Genomic DNA, 23,374 nt, shown 5'->3' on the forward strand with positions numbered 1-23,374 from the left:
ACCGTTAAGCATGGGAAAGTAGTCATGCAATAGAACAGCCACATAAAATCTGAGTCCAATAAAAAGTTTCAAAATGGGTAAGCCTTCACATGCTGCATTCTCACAGAACCTGGGCATACTCAGCTGAGATGATGAAACTGATCTGATCACCACAATGCTGCTCATGTAGAATGAGAAACTGCACACTAGAACTAAAAGGAAAACAAAGCCCTCCCCAGTCTTCCATCAGCTCCAGTGGCAAGCCTTATAGACCCCCGGAACGTAGTCTCTAGACAAAAGGCATGCCAAGGGAAAGTCCAGGCCACCTCTCCTGGAAATCTACTACTGCAAAGAATAATTATAAGTAAGGAAAATAGAAATAAGAAAGATTACCTTTGACCAATAGTTGTTACCATCTGAAGGCTGTTCAGTGGCCTATGTGATCCAGTTCTCAGTGGATCAGTGTCCATATCACAAAACCCAACACCACAAATGGTACTAACTGGCAACCTTGTTGGCAGTCTCACCAGAGAGGCCAAGAATTGAATGAGCATGGAGACTGAATCCCCTCTCATCCCTAGAAGTGGTCCCTTCAGGTCAGGGTTGAGGCACATTGGTGGGGCAGTCTGGGGGAAGCTTGCACTCCCGCTGCCTGTGCTGTACCTGTTCTGTGGATAAAAAGAGGGCTTCAGTCTCCACAGCCGTCAATCCAGGTCCTTTCACACACAGGTGAACTAAATTCATACACGAGTTTGGTTTTCTCTTTGTTTTAAAGAAGGATTACCTTATCCCAAGCATAATCCTTAAAAAAAAAACAACAACCAAACAGCTAGACAGTTCACAGAAAGGAAGAGTCAAACATCACATCTTATTCACTGATAAAACCAAAATAAAGTAACATTTGGCAGCTTCCCCCACATACCTTCTGTGTTGTTGTGTTTGTTGTCTGTGTTGAGGGCTTAGTGAAGGTTATTTTCACTGGCGACATGTGTGGCGGTAAGGAGTTGGCAATGCTCTGCATTATATTACTCATCTTGGGGCTGCCACTTACAGGCACTGTGATAGTTTTAGTGACAGGAGTCACTGCCTTCGGGACTTCTTTCAGGAGAACAGGGGAAGAACTGGAAGAATTAGTTCGCCGTCTTTTGCGGGGCTTTTCATCATCATCTGAGCAGCTGACACCTGGAAGAGAAGTGTTTTTCTAAATTAACGTTTTCCCCAACTTGGGGCTCTCAGTGCTTTCCAGAACACTTCAAACTTGCTGAGTCTTGCACACATTTTCAAATAAAAGAAAAGGAAACAGAGAATAAATTAAATCTTATGGTCACAACTAACATCTATGATGTTTTATGTCCTTAATGAAGACCACACTTACAGTGCCAGAAAACAAAGAAACAAAACCCTCAAAACCTTGCTTGGCTGCTTCACTCCATTTAAGATGTAGAAAGAATGCAGAGTAAGTGCTGGAGTTTCATTCTATCTCTAGAAGTCTGTCCAGTGTGACTGCACGTACATGAGAGTTAGGATAGCATCAGTTTAAAACTTCACACTACACTGCTGTTGTTGGTTGTTTACTGGAAAGCTGAAGTTTATCCTCCTGTAGACTTTCCTGATTTCAACCTCTGCACGCTCTTTTTGTTACAACATGCTTTTTGTTACAGTACCTTTCCCCTTTTCACATCAATATAGCATCTCATGTTCCACTTTCATTCATAACATCCTTAAACCTCACTTTGCAAGTTTAAGTCTGGTGCATTTTGTGCAATAGTAAGGCATCACCTAGCATTCAATTAAAGAAAACAAGTCTAGCCTCAAAGAATTTCATTCATCCCCACAATTGCCGACTGCACAAGTAGAAACAAATTACTGCAATATTCAACTGAGCAAGAGATATTTCATTCTACAGCATGATCAAGGGATCATAAATACATACGAAACTTTCCTAAGTAGGCAAGAGGTTCATAAACTGATATGCATTGCAGAAAGACACAGTTTAACTACCTCGTAAATTCTTAGTTACTAGGTAACATGCATGTTTACCAAAATAGCCAGGGATAAACAAATTCAGTAAAAATATACACAGGGAGGACTTGATGCTCCTCTACAGAGCAAGACTGAAGATCTTGTATTGTATGCCTGTGCCTTATAGACAGCAAACAGTGTCATAGCAAAAAGCCTTCTTGCTGGTAACACAAGGAAACGTGGTTGACAGACAATCTCTAATTAGGGTCAGGATCCAACTACACTCAATCTAACAACTAAACATTAAGGCATTCAAAAAGTAAGGATGCAGGAATTAACATGGAAAAGAAAATGCCTAAGTGGCATAGCAAATGGTTTCCAAAAGATGGCATTCTGTATTAGCCCATAACCAGTTCATTGGCAGGTACACATCAGAGTCATGCAGAAGGCTGATGGTTGCCCCCACACACAAATGGGAAACTGACCTAGAGAAAAGCTTGCAGCTTCAAAGATTAGCCTTAGCACATTGGAACACCATGATTAAGCGTTGATCTACAAGTAAAGGCTCAAAACAATTTCCTTTATGGTCCTGAACAAGCCTAGAGATGAACCCCATCCCTAGAATATCATGAATATCTTTTAGCAACAGGCTCTAAGTACTACACAAAGTACACTTTGTAAACTTGTAATGAATGCAAAGTCATCGATCACACTGAAAGTGGGCAGGAGATTCAGGAGATGAGAGAAGCACTCATCTCAATTAAAAAAAAAAAACACCACAACACATGCAGCCTGCATGTTAGGACACAATTGTTACCTTCATGCATTACAAAGAAATACTGAAGATAAAAATGTATTTTTATCCACCCTCTTTCACAAAACAATAACAAAAGACCAAACAGATTGAACTAGCTGAATATTATCTCTTCTTATGTATAGCTCATTTCATTTCTCATTTTCACTGCTGGGGTTTTGTAAGAATGTTATTCCTGTAATTTCATGCTAGAAGCTGTACTTCTGCCAAGTGTTCCAGAAGCACTTAGCTCAGAAGTAATGCAGCTCGACTGTAACTCACACATGACAAGCAAGGCAGCAGAGAACACAGGAGTTAATGGCTCAATCAGGATGTGACTTGGGTGAGGTCACAACAGATCAGTGACAGAGGCAGGACTATAACTCAGCCCGCCCAAGTTTACTCTTATTCAAGTTTGTTAAAACTGCTGTGACTGATGCAACACACTCTGAAGGATGGACAATTCCTTTAAAAGATAGAACAAAATAAAGCAAGTGACAAGGGAGGAAAAAAAAAAACCTAAGAATGGTTGGAATAAAAATGAGAACCTATCATCTCTCTACTGTGTGTCTAGACTGGTTTTATACTCATTATTATGTAATAATTCAGTAAGTCTAAACTAAATATATAAGAGGTTAAGAACATTTTCCCCCTCAATCTTTAAACTAAAACTGAGTGATGAGCGCAATGAATCAGAAAAATTGAAAAAAGAAAAAACTTAATGGGTTTTGTAGGTTGATACAATCAATACAGATGACTGTTTGCAGGTAACATTGCATTTATGTACAATTTGCTGCTTTTGGCTAGCAGATGTTACACAAACGTGTACATACTGCATTAAGATCAATTTTCAAAATGTTAGTTATCCATAACAACAATACAAATAGCAAACAACACTTCTGAACTACTTCTTTATTAATCTCAATTTGTCATCTGCCTTTTGGTAGGCAGCAAAATTCAAATAAAATCAGAATAAAGCACTTTTAATTTCACATAAAAACAAGCTTGGATGGTTTGGACATGTTTATGAGGACTTACTTTGCTTTTGGAACTAGCTTATTTATTAAACAAGAACAAAAAACACACCAAAACAACATGAAGAATGACTTCTATTCATCATGTGCTGCATTTCCAATTTAAATACATGAAGATGGATGCCTGTTGCAATCTCATATCCAATAAGATTTCCAAAGTTGCTTAGGTATGCGTGCTTCACAAAAAATTTGCTACCAAATGAATCACAAAATTACTAGACATAGTAAACGCTGTAATTTGTTCAACCATTGAGTTACACCTTAGAAATCTCTGCATTCTCTCAAGCTACTATTATTTGAACACAGTATGCCAAAAGCCAAATTCTTAAGCAATGCAAGGCTAGTTTAGATCAAGTGAGGACAAGCACAACAGCTCTCTAACTGAAATCATAGAATCACAGAATCACAGAATTGTAGGGGTTGGAAGGGACCTCTAGAGATCATCGAGACCAACCCCCCTGCCAAAGCAGGTTCCCTACACCAGGTCGCACAGGTAGGCGTCCAGGCGAGACTTGAATATCTCCAGAGAAGGAGACTCCACAACCTCCCTGGGCAGCCTGTTCCAGTGCTCCGTCACCCTCACCGTGAAGAAGTTCTTACGCACATTCGTGCGAAACTTCCTATGCTGCAGTTTATGTCCGTTTCCCCTCGTCCTGTCTCCACGTACCATTGAAAAGAGACTGGCCTCACCGCTATGGCCGCCACACCTCAGATATTTATAAACCTGGATCAGGTCCCCTCTCAGTCGTCTTTTCTCAAGGCTAAACAGACCCAGTTCACTCAGCCTTTCTTCATAGGGGAGATGCTCCAGGCCCTTCACCATCTTTGTGGCCCTCCGCTGGACTCTTTCCAAGAGATCCCTGTCTTTTTTGTACTGGGGAGCCCAGAACTGGACACGGTACTCCAGATGAGGCCTTACCAGGGCAGAGTAGAGGGGGAGGACGCCCAGGTCCCTCTCTCTGCAGAGCTCCTCTCCAGCAGCTCATCCCCCAGCCTGTATTGGTTCATGCAATTATTCCTTCCTAGGTGTAAGACCCTACACTTGCTTTTGTTGAACCTCATCCGGTTTCTTACTGCCCAGCTCTCCAGCCTGTCCAGGTCTCACTGAATGGCAGCACAGCCTTCAGGCGTGTCAGCCAATCCTCCCAACTTCGTATCATCAGCAAACTTGCTGAGGGTGGCCACTATCCCCTCATCAAGGTCATTGATCAAGATGTTGAACAAGACCGGACCCAGCACAGAGCCCTGGGGGACACCACTGGTTACAGGTCTCCAGCCAGACTCTGCACCACCAACAACGACCCTCTGCGCTCTGCCAGTCAGCCAGTTCTCAACCCACCTCACTGTCCACTCGTCTATCCCACACTTCCTCAGCTTTGTTATAAGGATGTCGTGGGAGACAGTATCAAATGCCTTTCTAAAATCAAGGTAGATTACATCTACTGCTCTTCCCCCATCCACCCAGCATGTGACAGCATCATAGAAGGCCACCAAGTTGGTCGAGCACGACCTCCCGTTGGTGAACCCATGCTGACTACTCCTGATAGCCTCCTTTTCTCCCAGTTGTCTGGAGATGGTATCCAGCACAAGCTGTTCCATCACCTTTCCAGGGACGGAGGTGAGGCTGACAGGCCTATAATTACCCGGATCTTCCTTCTTGCCCTTTTTGAAGACCGGAGTGACATTGGCTATCCTCCAGTCTTCAGGGACCTCCCTTGTTATCCAAGACCTCTCAAAAATGATGGAGAGCGGTTCGGCAATGACCTCCGCCAGCTCCCTCAGCACACGTGGATGCACCCCATCAGGTCCCATGGACTTGTGGACCTTAGTACTGTCTAGGCGCTCATGCACGTCCTCTTTCCTGACTAAAGGGAAGTCTCCCATTCCCCAGACCCTCTCACTAACCTCCACGGTGTGGGATTCCTGCGGGAGAGCCTTTTCACTGAAGACAGAAGTAAAGAAGGCATTCAGTATCTCTGCCTTCTCAGCATCCTCCGTTACCAGAACCCCCCCCTCACTTAGTAAGGAGCCCACATTCTCTCTAGTTTTCCTTTTGCTGTTAACATACTTGAAGAAGCCTTTTTTATTATCCTTTATCACTTTAGACAGATTCAATTCCAGGCGGGCTTTAGCCTTCTTCATTGCATCCCTGCAGGCCCTGACTACATTCCTATATTCTTCCCAAGTGGTCAGACCCTTTTTCCACATTTCATGGACCTTCTTCCTTCCTTTGAGCTTGCGCATGAGCTCCTTGCTCATCCACACAGGTCTCCTGCCACCTTTTCCTGATTTCTTGCTCACAGGGACGCACCGATCCTGAGCTTGGAAGAAGAGCTGTTTAAATGCTGACCAGCTCTCAGAGGCCCCCTTCCCTTCTAACACCGAGCCCACGGGATAGCTCCAAGTAGGTCCCGGAAGAGATCGAAGTTGGCTCTCCTAAAGTCCAGGGTAGCAATCCTACTTATTGCTTTGCTTCTTCCACTCAGGATCTTGAACTCCACCATCTCATGATCACTACAACCCAAGCTGCCCCCAACCTTCACTTCCTTAACAAGTCCATCCCTGTTGGTGAGAATAAGGTCCAGTAACACCCCTCCCCGCGTCGGTTCCTCCACCACCTGCATCAGAAAGTTGTCTTCGACGCACTGCAAGAACCGTGTGTGCCTGGCCATGTTGTCGTTCAGCAAATATCTGGATAACTGAAGTCCCCCATAAGCACCAGTGCCTGGGAACATGACGCTACATCCAGTTGCTTTTGGAAAGCCTCATCAGCCTCCTCATCCTGATCAGGGGGCCTGTAGTACACACCCACAACAGCGTCATCTTTACCAGCCTGCCCCTTGATTCTCACCCATAAGCTCTCCACTGCTATATCACTCTCCCCCAAGTGTATTTCAATACATTCTAGCTGCTCTCTCACATAAAGAGCAACTCCACCACCCCGCCTAGCCAGCCGATCTTTCCTAAAAAGCACACAGCCCTCCATGACAACATTCCAGTTATGCGAGCTGTCCCACCACATCTCCATGATGGCAATGAGATCATGACCTCGCGACTGCACGCAGAACTCCAGCTCTTCCTGTTTATTTCCCATGCTACGCGCATTAGTATACAGGTACTTAAGAGAAGCCGCATCCCCCCACTCCTCTCCAAGCCTTTGAACTCCACTGTCTCCACCCATCAAGTTCTGTTTGGGGCCTCGAACTGCCCCCTCAAAATGAGCGGTCCTCATTTTGTCCCCTTCCCCCTTCATACCTAGTTTAAACACCTGTCAATAAGTCCTGCCAGTTCCTCGGCAACAACCCTCTTTCCCCATGGAGACAGGCTGCTTCCATTTGCAGCCATCGTGCCAGGTGCCGAGTAAATTGCTCCATGATCAAAAAAACCAAAACTCCTGCGTTTGCACCAACTCCTAAGCCGTTTGTTCAAGAGATGGGTTTTTAGGCTCATCCCAGTATCGTTTCCTGCCACTGAAGGTACAGATTTAATAACCACCTGCACACCTGTTCCTTCAACTACCCTCCCCAGTCCCCTGAAGTCACCTTCGATAGCCTTCAGGCTTTTCTCACCAACTTCTTCACTGCCAGCCTGTACTATCAATAGTGGATAGTAGTCAGAAGGGCAGATCAGTCTGGGAAGTCTCCTAGCAATGTCCCTGAATGGTTTGGGTTGGAAGGGACTTTAAGATCATCTAGCTCCAACCCCCAGGCAGGGACACCTCTCACTAGATCAGGCTGCTCAAAGTCCTGTCCAACCCGGTCTTGAAATAAGGGCCCAAAAATATTTCCAAAATAATGCATAGATCAGCTGTGAAAATGGGAAGGAGAGACCTTTCTAACTCAAATAAGAGACTATATGCAATACTTAAGCAGGACAAGGAAGAGGGAAGTCCTCTGCAGAAGCAACCTGCAGGGCCACCTTAAAGATAACTTCTGAATGAGCTGGATTAGAAATCCACTGATATAAAGCACTGCCTATATTTCACTTTCAAAATACTTTACAGTCTTGTTGTTAATGCTCCCTGAAGCAATTTCCTTGGAAATGGGAAGCAATATACTCATTCTTTAGACTAAACTAAGGCATAAAGGCATTAAATGACTTGCCCAAGGCTAGAGCGTCTATTTCAGCCCACGCTTCAGCCACAAGATAAGCCTTTTCTTTGCCTTCTGTTAATCAGTTACTATTATCACTTACTTTTGACATAAACAGTCCTTCCACTAGGCAAGGATAAACTGGAGACTGAACAGGTGGGTCTAGGGGACTTCATTGTTGCTACACTGCTACCTGGAACAAGGGTAGCGTTGAGGTTGAAGTGGTACTTGTGTAGGAATAGCAAACCACCACTGAAGAGGAGAAAAGACACCATCCATATAAGTGAAGCACAGAAATTTATTATTCTATCACTATCTCAGCAACTGAAATGCAAGCTAAAGACTTACTGTGGGGCATACACTTGCCTCTGCAATTCTGTTATTGTTGAATACTCACAAGTTTGATTTCAGCACGGCCATGGAATGAACTGCCTTCAGAGGAGAAATCTAACCTCCCCTCCTCCCATACCCAGAAACTTGTGCTGCCAATTCTAGGGTTTGTCTTTTCATCCTCCTTTACAATAATCAGATTTGTTTTACATTACAGTTTGTTCATTTATCTTTAATTTTAGTGTTCATTCAGTATAATGATCTCTTTCATTTCTTAAATGTTTATCTAGATTGGTAACTGACAGAAGACAGTTTCTGCCTCCCCTCAAATGTACATCACTTGAAGAAATTAAAATATTCCTTGAGCAATGAGCAAATATTTTTGGTAATGGTTATTTTCAAGTTTACTTACAAGTCACAGTACAATGGTCCAATAGTTCTTAGAAAACCAGAAAAAAAAAAACCTCTTTCAAGAAGTGCTACACATCCTGTAGTTGTATGAAGCGTAACTGAAGGCCATCCAGCCAAGTTACACAGAACATGAGATAGCATTATTTAAAAGGCAAAAGAAAAGTAGAAATCAAACTTAACTTGATACATTTTCAAAAAAGAAAGATTTGGATTTTTAAGGCATCTAGCACTAAGAAAATAATTTAAACTATGAATAGCTTGTGTAGAACCTCAGCATTCTCTCACCTTCCTTGTTTCCAGTTTCTGCAGGGACTGGAAGAGATGCGTTGTGCTGAACAGCTGCATTGGCAACAGCATTAGCTGTAACAGTGAAAGCTGTTTGTGGAACAAGCCGTGGCATCAGCGGCACCAGTCGACGACCTTCTATAGACCATTCCGAAGAGCTGTTTGGCCCAGACATACTAAATAGAAAGGAAAATCTTTTAACTTTTCTGCTGACTTTCCTAAGCACTCAGCATTCTTACTTAAGTTCCTCTTTTCAACAGTGAAAATTTAAAAGGCTGTTTCTAAAGACACACTAGAGAAATATCTCCAGTCTTCTTCCTTTCATGACAGCCCTTACTTTTTCCCAACTGATGCAGAAATCCTCCCATAGCATATCTGCTTCTTTTAACATGATTTATAAAGCCCTTACAGGGCTGTGGATGACATGTTCAACTCCCCCATATCAGATTATCTACTACTCAGGTAGAGTTAGTTTACCCTCCATTTCTGGATGACAAAAATAGCTAGAAATCCCATAGATTTCATGAAAGATTACCAAAACTGATTACGTTGCAAGAGAAAAAAAACCTCAGCTTCTAATGCAACTCTTGTTTTACCTTGAAATTTCTCAGACTGATTGAAGTAGTCCCAAACAAAGTAACAGCACATGAAATGATTCAAGTACACCCCGAGCATCTTTCTCTACAGAATCCAGCCTGCTCCTCCCTGGTCTGCTGTAGGAAGCCTGCTTTGCAGGGGGGTTGGACTCAATGATTTCTAAAGGTTCCTTTCAACCCCTACAGTCCTGTGATTCCTCTCATTTTCTCTCAACCTTAGTACTTACAAATCAGAATGCTTCAAAAAATGCTTGTCTAGATAGAAAGCTGTTCCTGCTTATAACTGTTTTACAGCACTCATTTGAGAAATCAGTGAAATCAGAATAACAAATTATTTTTCAATGCTGTTATGTTGTTCTTAAACAAACCAACCCATTTAATGTATTAATATATTCCAAAAAACAACTTCCCACATGAACTACTGCAAGCAAGTTGCAGCAAAAGCTACAACAAATTAGTTCATAAAATGCAGAGGATCTGCTCTGCTGTTAAATCTTGATATGCTTCAGCATTCTTCATACATATTCACATAGTACAAGCAGAGCTGCACCAGCTGAGGTAAAAATACATTTTTTAAATCAAAAACAAGACTAGAAATGTTGCGCAACGCAAAGCTAGCAAAGTCTGCTTTCCTAACGAGTTAGATCATTTAAATCAAATACTATATTACCAACCATCACTTACAAAGAATTTACCAGAGGAAAAAAAAAAATAAAGAGATGCAGCACTTTACAGTTGCACCTTGCCTGGATTATAATATCTCGTCCGTTTGAAGTTTGCTACTTCGGGACAAACTGTACGCTTGCTCTGGAAAATGCTAAAAACAGAACTCCTACTTAAAAAGGATACTTAATTCAAGGAAATAAGCCAGACTTGACAATATAATGCTTATTTTTCTTTTATTATTTGTTCTCCTTCTCTAAAGAAGTGCGAAGAAGTTGGCGGGTTTTTGTTTGGTAAACAGCGCATTTCTAATTCTTTAAACATGAGCATTAAACCACTACAATGTTAAATATCCTGCAGCACTAGAACAGTATGCTAATCTTGGCAAATCTATGATCAGACAATTGCTAACTCCAAGCAGCTTGCTAGTTGCATGATTTCCATTTGTTTTTCCTCACTGTAACACCTAGGCTACACGAGGTAAACTAAAAATCAGTGGTTATAACACAAAAGAAAAGAGGGAATCATCACAGTCCATCCCTCTTTCAGCACACTTCTTAAGACTATTAACTATCAGAGATACATAAGCGCTTGTCCTCTTGCTTCTCTCCACCTCTCAAAGTCACGTGGAGCCTGGGAAAGCAAATACAAGGAGAAACCAGCCCAACTGATGCCAGCACAGCAGCTGCATCAAGCAGGGAACAGTGGACACTGATGTCATCAGCTTGCTGCAGTTCTTTTTTTTTCCACCTCGCTGCTGATGCATTGTTTTCCACCAGTGTTTCTCATCTCTTTCCTTCCTTTTGTTTTTCTACATAGACAAGTATCTCTTAATATGACCTTTACAAATGGATTTAAACACAATTAAACTTAAAAACAATTATAAAACAAAGATGAAAAACTGTGCAAGCTGCTCATCAAGTTTACATTTTATCTCTTTTCTCTATTTTGTTTCTTCTGGTCTATTTTACAGAAAGCTCCTCTTGACAAAAAGGCTCTTCCCTATGTTGTGCCATATAGTGAACGGGATGCCCTGAGATCCAAAAGGTTAAATCCGTCCTTGCACCCTGACCTAAATCTGATACAATAATTCTTTCAGTCATACGCTGCTCTTTAAATCACCATCGATCTTGAAAATTCTATCGTTCAGTTAAGGCATAATGGATTTTCCAAAAGGCACCTTTGGAAATCATGGAGGAAATGACCTCTAACTTACTTGTGTGCAATAGTCGTTAGCCGTTCATCATTTACTGCTCTTCGAACTTCAGCACGATGTCTCTCTGTTGAAATACTATTAAAAAAATACCAATATATTTTAGTCAAAGGGAGACATGAACATTTATCTACAATTTTCAGCTAAAACGAAACTTATGAATAATCCACTCAGGAGACAAAGGGGGACAGGCGTTTTAGGTTTGAGAGATTGTCAATTAATTTTTGCTATCACAGTGAGAAAGAACGAATCACTGCACAACAAGTGCTACTGAAGAATAAAGAGAACATTACTGTCCGCTGGGTGCCACTGCAAAACAGCTGATTTCCAAATCAAAGATGGGAATATCAAGGTAGAAAAATTTATACAGAACATACAGCATTCTTCCTTGCTGTAATGTGGTCCCAAAGACCTCAAAATCCTACCCTGACGGAACCTGGAGCTAGCAAGCGTTCATGAGATAGCTGCAATCACTAGATATCTCAAAAGCCATCAGCAAAACAGTAAATCTTCACCCACAGAAACTCAAAACTCAAAGCAAATCAGAATCAAACATCCATAAGACGGAGAATTAAGATTTGTTTTACAATGTTAGTGATAGAAAAAAATATGTTAAGTTCTTAAAAGAAAAGAGGCCACCAGCTCTTACTTTATAAAGGTCAGGGTTACCTAAGCACTTTAGAGAGTTCTCCAAGAAGATCCTTCTTCTCTTTCGTAAGATCTCCCTGTGCACGTAAGGCACTGATGACACCTGCATATGCCTCCAGTTCTGAGGAATTAGAGCAAACAGTAGTTCTATTTAATGCTCACAGCAAAAGGAAAAAATGTTATTTTCAGTATTACTGACAGTACTCTATTAATTTCCAAACTCATTACAAGGAACATGTCTTTCAATTATTTAGTGCTTTTCAGGAGAGATTGATGGTTTAGAACTCTCTCAGTCAATTATTCTGCAGCCTACAGCTTTTCTATGAAACAACTGGATCATCACAGAGGATTATCTAGTTGTATAAACCCAAGCACTCCCCGAGCTGACAGTTCAACATAGAAACCTTGAAAAAAGAGTCCAGAAATTTGAGTAGTAGCTTAGAACTCTCTAGAAGCAGAAGAAAATATTTAATACATATCACTATTAAAAGTTATAAGGCTTAGAGAAGAAATGCTGTCAAAAGAGTAACGGACTTGTTTTCCTTGTACTGCTCCTTAATTAGCATGGAGAGCATAAGCTCCATTTTGTTAAACATGACTATCATTATCTTTTCATGCCCATTCACCTGATATGTACAACTGTTCGAATCTGAAAACAATGCACTGCAGTGAATTAAAGCCATACAGTACACCAAACAATCCAGCCTGTCTTAAACATAGGGCCATCACGAAGATTAGCATGCAAAAGTGTAACTCTGATGTAACGTAAACATGTAATACCAGGTGACTCACGGAGAACACCATCAGCACTTTCAAATTAACATAATAGCTAAAGGCTACTGAAATACTGGATGCTGTCCTACTAAACAGGGTCAAAAACATCTAATGCACGTACAGTTGGAGCCTGCTAGCTTGCTATTCTAAGCATAGCACTACGTGTTAAAGAAAACATTACTAAGGGCCACGCTTTGAACCAACAATACCAATTATTTTGCTATTTCTGCAGATTACTTTCATTCAGAGCTCCATTTCAACAACCAGTTATCCCACCCCCACAACAGATCCCAGTTAATCAAAAGCATAAATAAAAGGGGCAGGCTAAAACTTAACAAGAGCCCCAAAACACATCTGAATTTTCCTGCAATTAAAGACGACCGATGCTGCTCAGACTGGGATTCCAAAAAGCCAATTAACAAATCAAATCAAGGAGTTGCGCTGAAAAGAAGCCCTGCTCTGCTGCCCTGATTAAGTAGGCAAGACACAAAGCAGAGTCGCCTTGGTTAACTCCACAGCCTGCACAGGGATGCTGAGAGACCTACAGAAGCATTTGCAGCTTCGGTTATAAAACATTTGCTAATTAACGCAATGGTGATTACTAATATCAACATTTATTTAGACAACCATGTTATAATATTTAAGATACTAATTATTTTCCTCTGTTAACAACATAAAATAATCCTCAGATACAATTGTATAATTACTTAGCAAAGAGGTTCTTTTTTTCATTTTCAATACAGATGCTCTATACTAAGAATAAAAAAATGCACATTCTGGCTTTTTGAGAGTTTGAAAAGATTACACAGAAGCTGTAACCAGCTTCCTCACCTTCCTGTCTACACAGCATTACTAACTGACGTGCTCTCTTTTCACGTTGAAACCATCAAGCAAGCCAATAAATGCTTCAAAAACCAGGTTTCACATATAAATACCAGTATTTCAAGTGCAAGGTGATTCAGTTGTAAGCCACAAAAGCTGCAGGGCAACACAAGGCATTGTACACCTCAGGATACATTTCAGCTTTCCCTGCACCACTGTATTTTGCCTTGAATGAGCAACCAAATGAGATGTTGGGCTGAGAGCTTGACTGATCTGCTTTGTGGCTGGCAGACTAGCTGTGCCCCTTCTCCCTCCAGCCTTCTGGTGTGTCTGTATAAATGGAGAGCTCCTCTACCCTAGAAGAGACGCGGCAGCTACAAGCTCTTATCTCTGTTATGCTGGCAGGGCCCTCTGGCGGGGACACAGCTCATGCCAGCAAAAAAGATTTTTATTTCTTTTATTTTTTTCCTGTCGGCCTAGGTTATGTCACTGGAGGAGGTGTAGCTGCAGTTCTGTTTGGCTCAGCTGCACCAGCAGGGTTCTGCCAGCACACCGCCGTCGGCTGGAAGTTTTTTTTTCCACCCTTCCAGCCAGCAAGAGCTACGTTAGCATAATTTAGTAGCAGAGATCCGGTCCATATTTTTTGGCATCCTGCACTTTCTCCTAGTTTTTTGCCCCTCGAGATTCTCTTCAGACTTAGAGCTATCACTTTAATGGATGCACAGCTTCGTTTTGATGCTGTGTGCAACAACTGTGTCACCGCTCCAACAGAATGCAAATCCCAGATTCTCAAGAAGCAAAGTGAAAAAAGAGCAAGGTAAAAAAAAAATTCATATCTCTCAGAAAACAATGGCGATGGCTTCACAGTATACGAGAACCTTCACATAGCTAAGGAATACAACACACAATCTTTTAGCTTTCAAAACGTGAACTAGAAAAGCTGAATGATTAACATGACTGTCACAGGAAGTTTGTGGCAGGCTCAGCTTTCCTCCTGACATCACCTAGAAAAAACTCCTCAGAGCACAGCCTGAAAAGAAATTCACTTCTCTTTTCTTCTAATCCTATGCATCATTTAATTCAGAAAAAGCCCTTAACTTAAAACAAAACAAAACAAGTTTCTTAGGAACGCAAGAATCACAGTGTAGGATCAGATGAAAGGATTCTCTCTCCTATGGTAGCCAAAAGCTTGCATGTGAGGAAAGAGTAAATATTTTTATTAGCTTCCAAAACAAAATAGGATGTCTCCTTACACATCTGCAATCATAGAGCATAAAAAATCTCAATATATACGCACACATTTATTGGGCAAAGTACACAGATATTAAGCTAGAATTGAAACAACACAAAAAGCTCCTGCTGTAAAGTTAGAACTTTCCACATTTCTTTGACAACTCACGTAAGTGAAGCCTGAAAGTCACAAGATATCATACAGATTATTTTTTTTTTAATTACATTTCAAGTCTGTGCAGTGGTAGAAGTAGAACTCCATGATTCTCACAGGTCCCTTCCAGCTTGGTATATTCTATGAATCTGTAAGTCTTTACCACAGAAACACCACAATCAAATCAAAATTCTATGCCTTTTTGGTACAAATAGGTGCCTTAGCACAGAACTGAAGAACAAATAAAGACCCTCCTCTTGCCCAGATATGATGTCGCATGTTCATAGCCATAAACACTGCCACATCAAAGCAAAGATGGACAAGGATCTACGAGAGATTTAATCCAACGAAAACAATTCTGTTCTCTCCCTATTGCTCAGGCAGAGCATCTGCTCAACATCATTTTAAGCCACGTCTGTCTGCCTAATGACACACGGAAAAAGCAGGAAATCATTTGTAAGTTGCCTGTAGACGTAATAAAGTATTTCATGGAAGCAGCAGGCAGGCAAGTCTTAAAAGGGCAAACATACAGACCCACAAATTGCATCTTACTGTACCCAGTTTGCGAAGGATCCTCTTGCACTCATCTCTGCTGAGATCCAGAAGCGTTGGCCACACCACAGGCATCTTGTCTCTGTGCTCCCGCAGAGCTCAGCCTCCCTGAAAAGGAACACAAACGCAGTAAGCGTGAGCCCACTGTCTATCCACTTCCCAATGCAAAGTCCCCAGGCTGCTCACAACACCACATTCCCTCCCATCCCTGCCCCAACCTAATGGCATGCGTTACCATGCAGGAATTCAGCAGTTTCACAAAGGCGTGGGGCTTCCTATGGTCTCTCCCACCAGCCAAAGCCTTTCTCCTGAGTTTCCTACCTCCTGCCCCAGCCTTCTTTTTTTCATGTCGAAACACTCTCCGAATAGATGCTCGAGTCTCCTCCCTCTCTTTATGCACAGAGCACCTATTATAAGAACTCTTCCAGCGATCCACACGGCCCCCCTCCCCCCCCCCCGCACAACGCATTTAGCACCGATCTATGACAGAACGGCAGCAAAATAAAAAATAACGCGGAAATCTGCTTTCCGCGTCCCCTAAAATAAAAAGAATAAAATAAAAATAGTAATAATAATAAAAAAAAACAATTCAAATACGGGGAAAAAGCCCTACGAGGAGAAGATCTGGAGGGTGGGGGAGGAGGGAGGGAGCATCTCCCCCCAGGAGAACGGGGAAGAAGGGCCTGAAGGGAGCACAGGGAACAAAAGCCCCGGCCCCATCCCCGGGCTCGGAGCTCCCCGGGAGGGAGCCTTCAGGCTGCAGTCACCCGGTGCTCCCGCCCGCTCTTAGCGGGGTTCCTCGAGTACCTCAGAGCGAGGCAGAAAGGCCCTGAAGGCAGAAGGGATGTGAAGGCCGCGCAGACAGGGAGCGGGCGCCGGGCCCGTGAGGGGGCGGCGGGTCCCCGGCGCCCCGGAGAAGGAGAGCAGCCCCGTTCCTCACAGGGAAGAGCCCCGGCGAAGGCAGGAGGTGCTGCTGTGGGAGCGAGACTCACCTGGCCGGCCGTGCCCGGCACATCGAAAGACTCCTCGGCAACACGACCCCTCCTCCCCCCGCGGTGCCGCTCTCGGGTTTGTTTGGCGGCGGTGGCGGCAGCGCTTCCCCGGCCAAGATGGCGGTAGAGCGCACTGCCCATGCGCCAGCTCCGCAAGGCACGACGGGAGTTGTAGTCCGTGCACCCTCATGCCTTCATTCAGCCACTCAGTGAGCGAGGAGATGGAAGAAGCGGGCGCCAAGATGGCGCGGGGAAAGTGCGCCGCGCGTGCGCAGCGCCGCGGGGAACTCTTAGGAGATGTAGTCCGCTGTGCGTTTGTCTACGCGTTGGGAAGTGGAGCCGGCCGTCCCGCCATAGCCCTTCGGGCGGATACGGGAGGCGAGAGGGAACAAAAAGCCGCGCGCGTTGCTCTCTAGGGCTGGGGTAGCAGCACGGCCCGTAGCACCCCACAACCACTCCGTGAAACAGCCATTGGCGTAACGATGCGATTTTTACGCCCGTCACACTTCTCAAAGTTTGGTCGTTAACCGTCGAACGCAGTTTCTGAAAGGAAATCCGGGGCGTTATTTGCTCGTTTCCAGCTTTCTGACTCAAAATCGTGTGCGGTGACGGCAGCCAGCCCTCCTCAGTGCAGACAATGCGGTGGTTCAACCCGCAGCCGTGAACCGCACCGGGACGGCTCCATCCTGCGAGCCCGGCGGCTGCCTCAGATCTAACAGCCGTTGTGGCTTTTTTTTTTTTTTTTTTTTTTTTTGTGCGTGTATTTTGTGGTTTTCTTAGCAGTGCAGTCGATCATAGCCTCTAGAAAGTCCTCAGATCGGATTAGAAGTGAAAAAAGAAACCATCTCTGGCGTGCAGCTGAAGCCTGAAGGAGACTCGGCGGTTTGTGGCTGTGGTGTGACAGCGAGAAAGGAGAGCAAAAAGAAAAAAAAAAAATCAAAACCAAAATAAGCAACAACAACAACAAAAAAGCCAAAAAACCGTAGATACAGGATGAGCTCTGGGCAGCAGGCCTTCGTGGGGCTTTAGTTTTGCCTCATGACTTTGTTTTTCTGCACTTCATTGTGTGTGTTTCCCTATTTTGCAAATGTATATATGTGTGTCTATATATAGAGAGAGAGAGAGAGCTGAGGAGGAGGATGGGAAATGTCCCCTGCATCATAAATGTCCCCCTTCATCCTGCAGATCATAGAATCATTAAGGCTGGAAAAGACCACCTAAGTCTCCAAGTCCAACCCCAACCCATCCCATCTAACCACTGACTACGTCCCCCAGTGCCACATCTCCATGGTTCTTGAACACCTCCAGGGATGCTGTCTCCACCAGCAGCCTGGACCAATGCATCACCACTCTTCCTGAAAAGAAATTGTTCCTAATATCCAACTTGAACCTTCCCTGGTGCAACTTAACATGATTCCCTCTTGTCCTGTAATGGATGTTTCAGGTTGTGAGGAACTGGTGGTTTTGGACCCACACCACCCATTTTTTGCAGAAATTTGTTACTGTCTGTAACCCACAGCGGGTCTTTTAGCAGGAAATCATATATAATGAAAAGAATTGAAACTTTTTTTTTTTTTTTCCCCTCCCTACATAATTTAAAAGCTCCAGCCTGCTGAGGCTTTTGCTGGAAATGCCAGCAGGAAAAACTCCCTCTGTTCCTGTCTAGACGTTTTACTGGGAAGTGTGTGGTGTGGTCCTGGGAAAGGTGGTGGCTTGCTTGTGTGCAAGGAGCAGTTCTCCTTGTCAGTGGCCAAAAGGAAAATGCTGGTTTGCTTATTTTCAGTAGTTCTCTAGGAAACAATAAAATCTTAGAAATGAGCAATCTCTCTGCTGAGCCCAAATTTCTATTCTGCCTCCATTTTTTTTTCCCGAGAAAACAAGAAAATCATAGATTCAGAGAATATCCCAAGTTGGAAGGGACCCACAAAGGTCACCGAGTCCAACTGCTAAAAATCTTGTTTTATAGCTTGCTTGCAGAGGAGCAGACACAGCTGGAAGGTTTTTGAGGTGAAGACAAGGTGGATGGTACTCTTTGAAAGGCAATGCCTATTTCTAGATCTGCAAGTGCTTTTGTTTCCACCTTACTACAGAAAAATGTTTATTCCTTGTGATTTCTGATGAACATTTTCTCACATGCAATTTCCTATTGTTCTCCACAGCAGTATAAATCTCCAGCATTTGAAAATGATTATGCTGAACAGTACAGGAGAGCTCAAACAATTCTCCTTTTTTTAATGCCTTCTTAAACAAGAACCAGCTGAAGGCAAATAGCATCATCTTTGCATAACATGCCCTAACAAAACCAAATGCCCTAAGCTTAGCAGAAAGCTAAGGAAGATGTAGACAAGGATGGTGCTAGAAGTTGCAGCTTTTCTTTGTAGCTCAGAGGTTCCATTGCAAACCCAGCTTGAAATGTGACTTTTAGTTCAGTTAGGCAGCTCAGCAGGAATGCCACTTACCAGAATAATACAGCCCTTTTGAGATTTATTCATCAGTAGCTACTGTGATGCTCTAGCAGAGAATCATTTTTATTGCATGAGGTAAGTAAGTCATGCCCAGAGCAAGAAACTACTCCATTTTTTTAAAACATATTTTATCTAATAAGGTGTAGATGTTAGCTGAACATTTTCTTGAAGTTTTTTTTGTGCTTATTTATGTATGCTCTCCATCCTCATGCAGTGAATTCTCTACTTGCTAACAATGCAGCTCATGCTGGTACCTTTTCTCAGGGAAAGCATGAATAATGTGTTTTCTCAGCCTGGCTCAGCAGGTTCAGTAAACTTAATGAGACTGCTTAGTTTTTTATTTGTTTGTTTGTTGTTTGTTTGTTTTGAAGATCTTTAATTTTCTTCCAAAATCGACAACAGGGTCAAGTTATTACAAGCAGACAGACACACAGTAACACTCTCATGAGCACTTATGTATGTGCTCAAGCAAATCATATACGCTGCATTTCTTTCTGCACACAGAATGAAAAAAGAGATGTAAGACATGAAGCAGTTATGTATGAACTGTCTGAAGCTACGACTTTCTGCAGATGTCCTAAGTCGTTTTCCAAGAATACTTCTTATTTTCATTAAGAATGAAAACCCAGACTTGGAAATATGTGGGAGAAGGTCCAGAAGGCCTGAAGGCCAAATTCTGCCTGTAGTTGCAACAGCACAGTTGTTCAGAGCCACCTACTTAGCTACAATCAATTCTCTATTACCCATACCAATGGGATGGCTGAGATACTGCAGACAAAGAAGAAAAAAGGACACAACAAAATCACACAAAAAGAATGAATCCTGAAAAGCATAAGAGGTTATCTGGACTCAGAATGATTGCATGGAGTCTGCTTAGATAATTTAGGGTAATCCAGGCAGGCCACCCAAGGGAGACCAAGACTTGACACCATTTCTTTATGTGTGATGAAGAGAATGTCAGGAGCATTCCAGTTATGTGCTAAAAAATGAAAAAAAGAGCAGGGTGGTTTAGACTTCATTAATAAGGAATCATAGCTAAACACACCATGGGTGACATTTTCTCAGTGCATTCACATAAAATAGACTGATTCATTGTGGATTCCAGAAGAAAATGCAGAATGTGAAAATGACAGCTTTTTCTTTCATATATTCTTAGTTGCCTTCCACCTTCTTTGTTCTCATTACCTACATCCTCAGTTTATGACTGAGACATCAGTTACAGAGGCCCAAAATTACAGAGCACTCTGACTTTTTTAAAAGTAAAACCACAAAGAAACTTGTTGAGAGCAGCTCGGTTTCAGGATTCCTGAGGATGCAAGGCTCATGCCACCGTGCTGTCAGCCAGTTCTGTCTCATGATAACCAGTAAATCTACTGAACATTCAACTGATGTCAACAAGTGATTCACAAATTGGTCTTATAAGACTGTTACCTTAGGTCTAAAAGTGCTAGCAACGTATTACAGCCAGCAGACACTGATGAAATTAGATCTCATTAGTCCTGCAGTATTCTTCATCTGTTGATAACCCAGTGAACAGCCCTGGGCAAGTTGTTTCACTTTTCTTGTACCTCATCTCCATTTTTTAATAAAGAACTTAGGAAATGAATGGCAGAATGATATACAAAAGCCATGATTAATCATTTATAACAGCATATTGCTAGGCTTATAAAGAAATGGCTCAATTATGTGCATTTAAGCAAAATCCATTCCTACTGACATTAAGAAATACAGTGATCATCAAGGACTCAAGTATTGTTTCACGTTCTCTAGGACTGGATATAATAATTCAATTCTCATCAATTACAGGCACTGGATTAATTAATTACAAGTTTTCTGGGAGCGTATAGATTAATCTGTGTCTCACTACACTGATGTACCGCATCAGACAATGGAAGGGAGAAGACAACATGCTATAGTTTTGAGGCACCAGTAGTGAGATGGCACAGCACAGGGGAGAAGTGGGGATTTTCACTTGGAAAAAGTGATTTGTATGCAGCCCAGGTCACCAGCAACAAAGCCATTCCTCGCAGCTCTTTGGGGGCACATACAAAACGAGCACAGCAGCCTCTCTGCTCTTCTTGCTGGATTATTAACTACATCTCCACTCATGCTGCTACAAACTCCATTCTCATTGTGGCACACAGCTGACAGACCTGCATTCATCCGATCTACAGCTGTATTGATACGAACTCTGAAATGCCCTTTTCCTTCAGAGCAGCCTTTTGAAGGTAGAATTGAGGCACATCGGCTTGGTACTACATGAGAAACATACACAACTACTTCTGTAAAGAGTGAATTTTCAGTATTCAGAGTTTTGTGCTGATAATTTGAAAAGTAGAATTGGAAAATCAAGAAAACAGCAGTCAGTAAAGCCACAACACTCTTATACTAAGGCAAATGCAACATTGTAGATAATGTAAAATTTTTTGGAATTTAAAGATGCTTTAAAATATGTTCCATGTTTTGCATAGGGAAGAGATAGCCAAGATTCTAACACAAATTAAATCCTTTCTTGGTCTTTTTTTATTGTTGTTGTTTCCACAACAATGGCCTAACCAACATTAGAGATCATTCAGTGACTCGATGCATTTTCCTGACATAAGCATCTCCGTTTTAATTTTATTCCATCACCCTCAGACGACTTCTAAACTCTCCCCCTCCTCAGACCCTTTCCCATCACATTTTCCTCCCGGCTAAGATAGGAACAGAAGCCTCAGCAACATTCAAGCAATGGCAGCTTGCCAGGAGAGCCCTTTATGCACAGCCTTGTCAGAAGCAGGGATTGTCACAGTGGGCTCAGAACTATTTGTACTCGAATCCACAACAATATTTCAACTTATTTCACTGGAGGGAGCTTTGCATTGCCAGTTATCTTTTCCCCCTACTGTAAGTAATACATATTATATTTAAAACCTCTATCTATTTTGCAAATAGGAAGAAATTCAGTGCTGAAAGTAGCTAAATTCAGCGAAACCTAATGCGTGGAAACACCACTGGAGTCAAGCATCTATTTAAACACTACAGGGAGGCAAAAGCTTGATTATATAACCTGAAACAATATTTAAAAAAAACACGTCATTGTGTCATTCTGAGGCATGTCAAAGAGCAGCTTAAAGTCAGAGGCTTCTGTGATTCAGGGAGACAGATGCATACCTCTGTTCTCTTTGTAATGTATAATATTGGTTAACAATGCACTGAGAAGGAAGCAAAGGCACTTCCCAAAACAGAAAGCATGGGAAAAGGATCAAAGATGTCATTACACTTTAACTTGCTAAAAGTGTTAAAAATGCATGCTGGAGCAGCAAAGGATTGCACAGCTGTGATCACTATACAGGGATCGGGCAACAAAAGCAGCTAAGGTGTCAACAGGAGCAATAATTAAAGAGTTTAACACCTACTGGCCAATGAAACCAGGCATTTCCTCATCTTATTTTTCTGAACACTTATTGTATTTTTGCAGGATACAAGGGTGCCAGTGGAAAAGCAAGCTGGTGCTGTGTCTGCAAACTGGAGTAATGAGCAACATCTCTGTCACTGTGCAGTCGTCCCTGAAATTCTGGGAAAAGCATGTACTTTTTAAGTGGATTCTCTTAATATGACCAGATACCAAGCACACAGACTGCCTGCTGCTCCTGGGTTGAGGCACACACGCAGGAAGAATAAAAGATGTCTTGTATTCTCTAGCCCTATGCTGATATAAGTGATGATCATATAAGTGGAAAAAAAAAAAAATGTATATAGAAAGTTCTTTATGGTGATATTGAAAAAAAAGAACATGACGAAATGGGTATATAGCTTACTGTACACATATTAAATATTCGACTGGCAGTGCCTGATTAGCTAATGTCTGTATTTTGAAAGGCTTTTCTCTCTGAATACCCATATCAATATATTGTACAACCAAGGCAGTGGATTGAGGAACCAAGGACTGCAAATTAAGGTTAGCATCACCAGCTAAAAATGAATGCCTCCAAATGGGCAGATGGACAGGAATTTGTTAGGTTGCTGCTTTGTGAATTTCTGCCAGAGCTAGAGATGCTCTGCTAGCATGTGCTGCCCACAGAGCAGCACAGGAGGTTGTAATCATCTGCTTTGGCTGGAGGAACTTTTCAGAAACTGCAACAACTGCTTATAATTAAGAAAGCTGCTTCCCATGAAGAGAGGAATAGCAGTAATCCAGAAGGCAGACAATTTTTAACTTAGTATAGGTCATTTGGAAAGCTATGCCAGTGCATAAATAACATTGTTTGGGCCGACCTTGACTGACACAGATTGTACCCCTGCATAAAAGTTGAGTGGCACAAAGCCAATCGTCCTGTTTTCTCATAGTGCAGACTTGATACAAAACCTGCAAGAACCAGCATTCTTTGTATCAGCCAT

At 42.4% G+C, this 23,374-nt stretch overlaps 1 protein-coding gene across 7 annotated transcripts in view; it reads right to left on the minus strand.

Annotated features, from left to right (window-relative positions):
* Positions 1-16,687, minus strand: part of EMSY (EMSY transcriptional repressor, BRCA2 interacting) — a 42,371-nt gene extending 25,684 nt beyond the window's left edge. For 6 of the 7 annotated variants that reach the window (XM_085216497.1, XM_085216498.1, XM_085216496.1 and 3 more), the window contains exons 1-6: positions 16,530-16,687; positions 15,543-15,645; positions 12,027-12,126; positions 11,361-11,435; positions 8,886-9,061; positions 902-1,161 (exon numbers count right to left, since the gene is read on the minus strand). In XM_085216497.1, coding sequence (XP_085072623.1) covers positions 902-1,161; positions 8,886-9,061; positions 11,361-11,435; positions 12,027-12,126; positions 15,543-15,612 — 681 coding nt within the window. In that variant the 5' untranslated portion in view covers positions 15,613-15,645; positions 16,530-16,687. Of the gene's footprint in view, positions 1-901; positions 1,162-8,885; positions 9,062-11,360; positions 11,436-12,026; positions 12,127-15,537; positions 15,646-16,529 lie in introns of those variants that run through there. The other variant, XM_010706207.3, reaches the window with a different exon arrangement.
* Positions 16,688-23,374: the final 6,687 nt, after the last annotated feature.

The sequence above is a fragment of the Meleagris gallopavo genome, chromosome 1 (assembly GCF_905368555.1).
Source record: "Meleagris gallopavo chromosome 1, MGAL_WU_HG_1.1, whole genome shotgun sequence".
Lineage (NCBI taxonomy): Eukaryota > Metazoa > Chordata > Aves > Galliformes > Phasianidae > Meleagris > Meleagris gallopavo.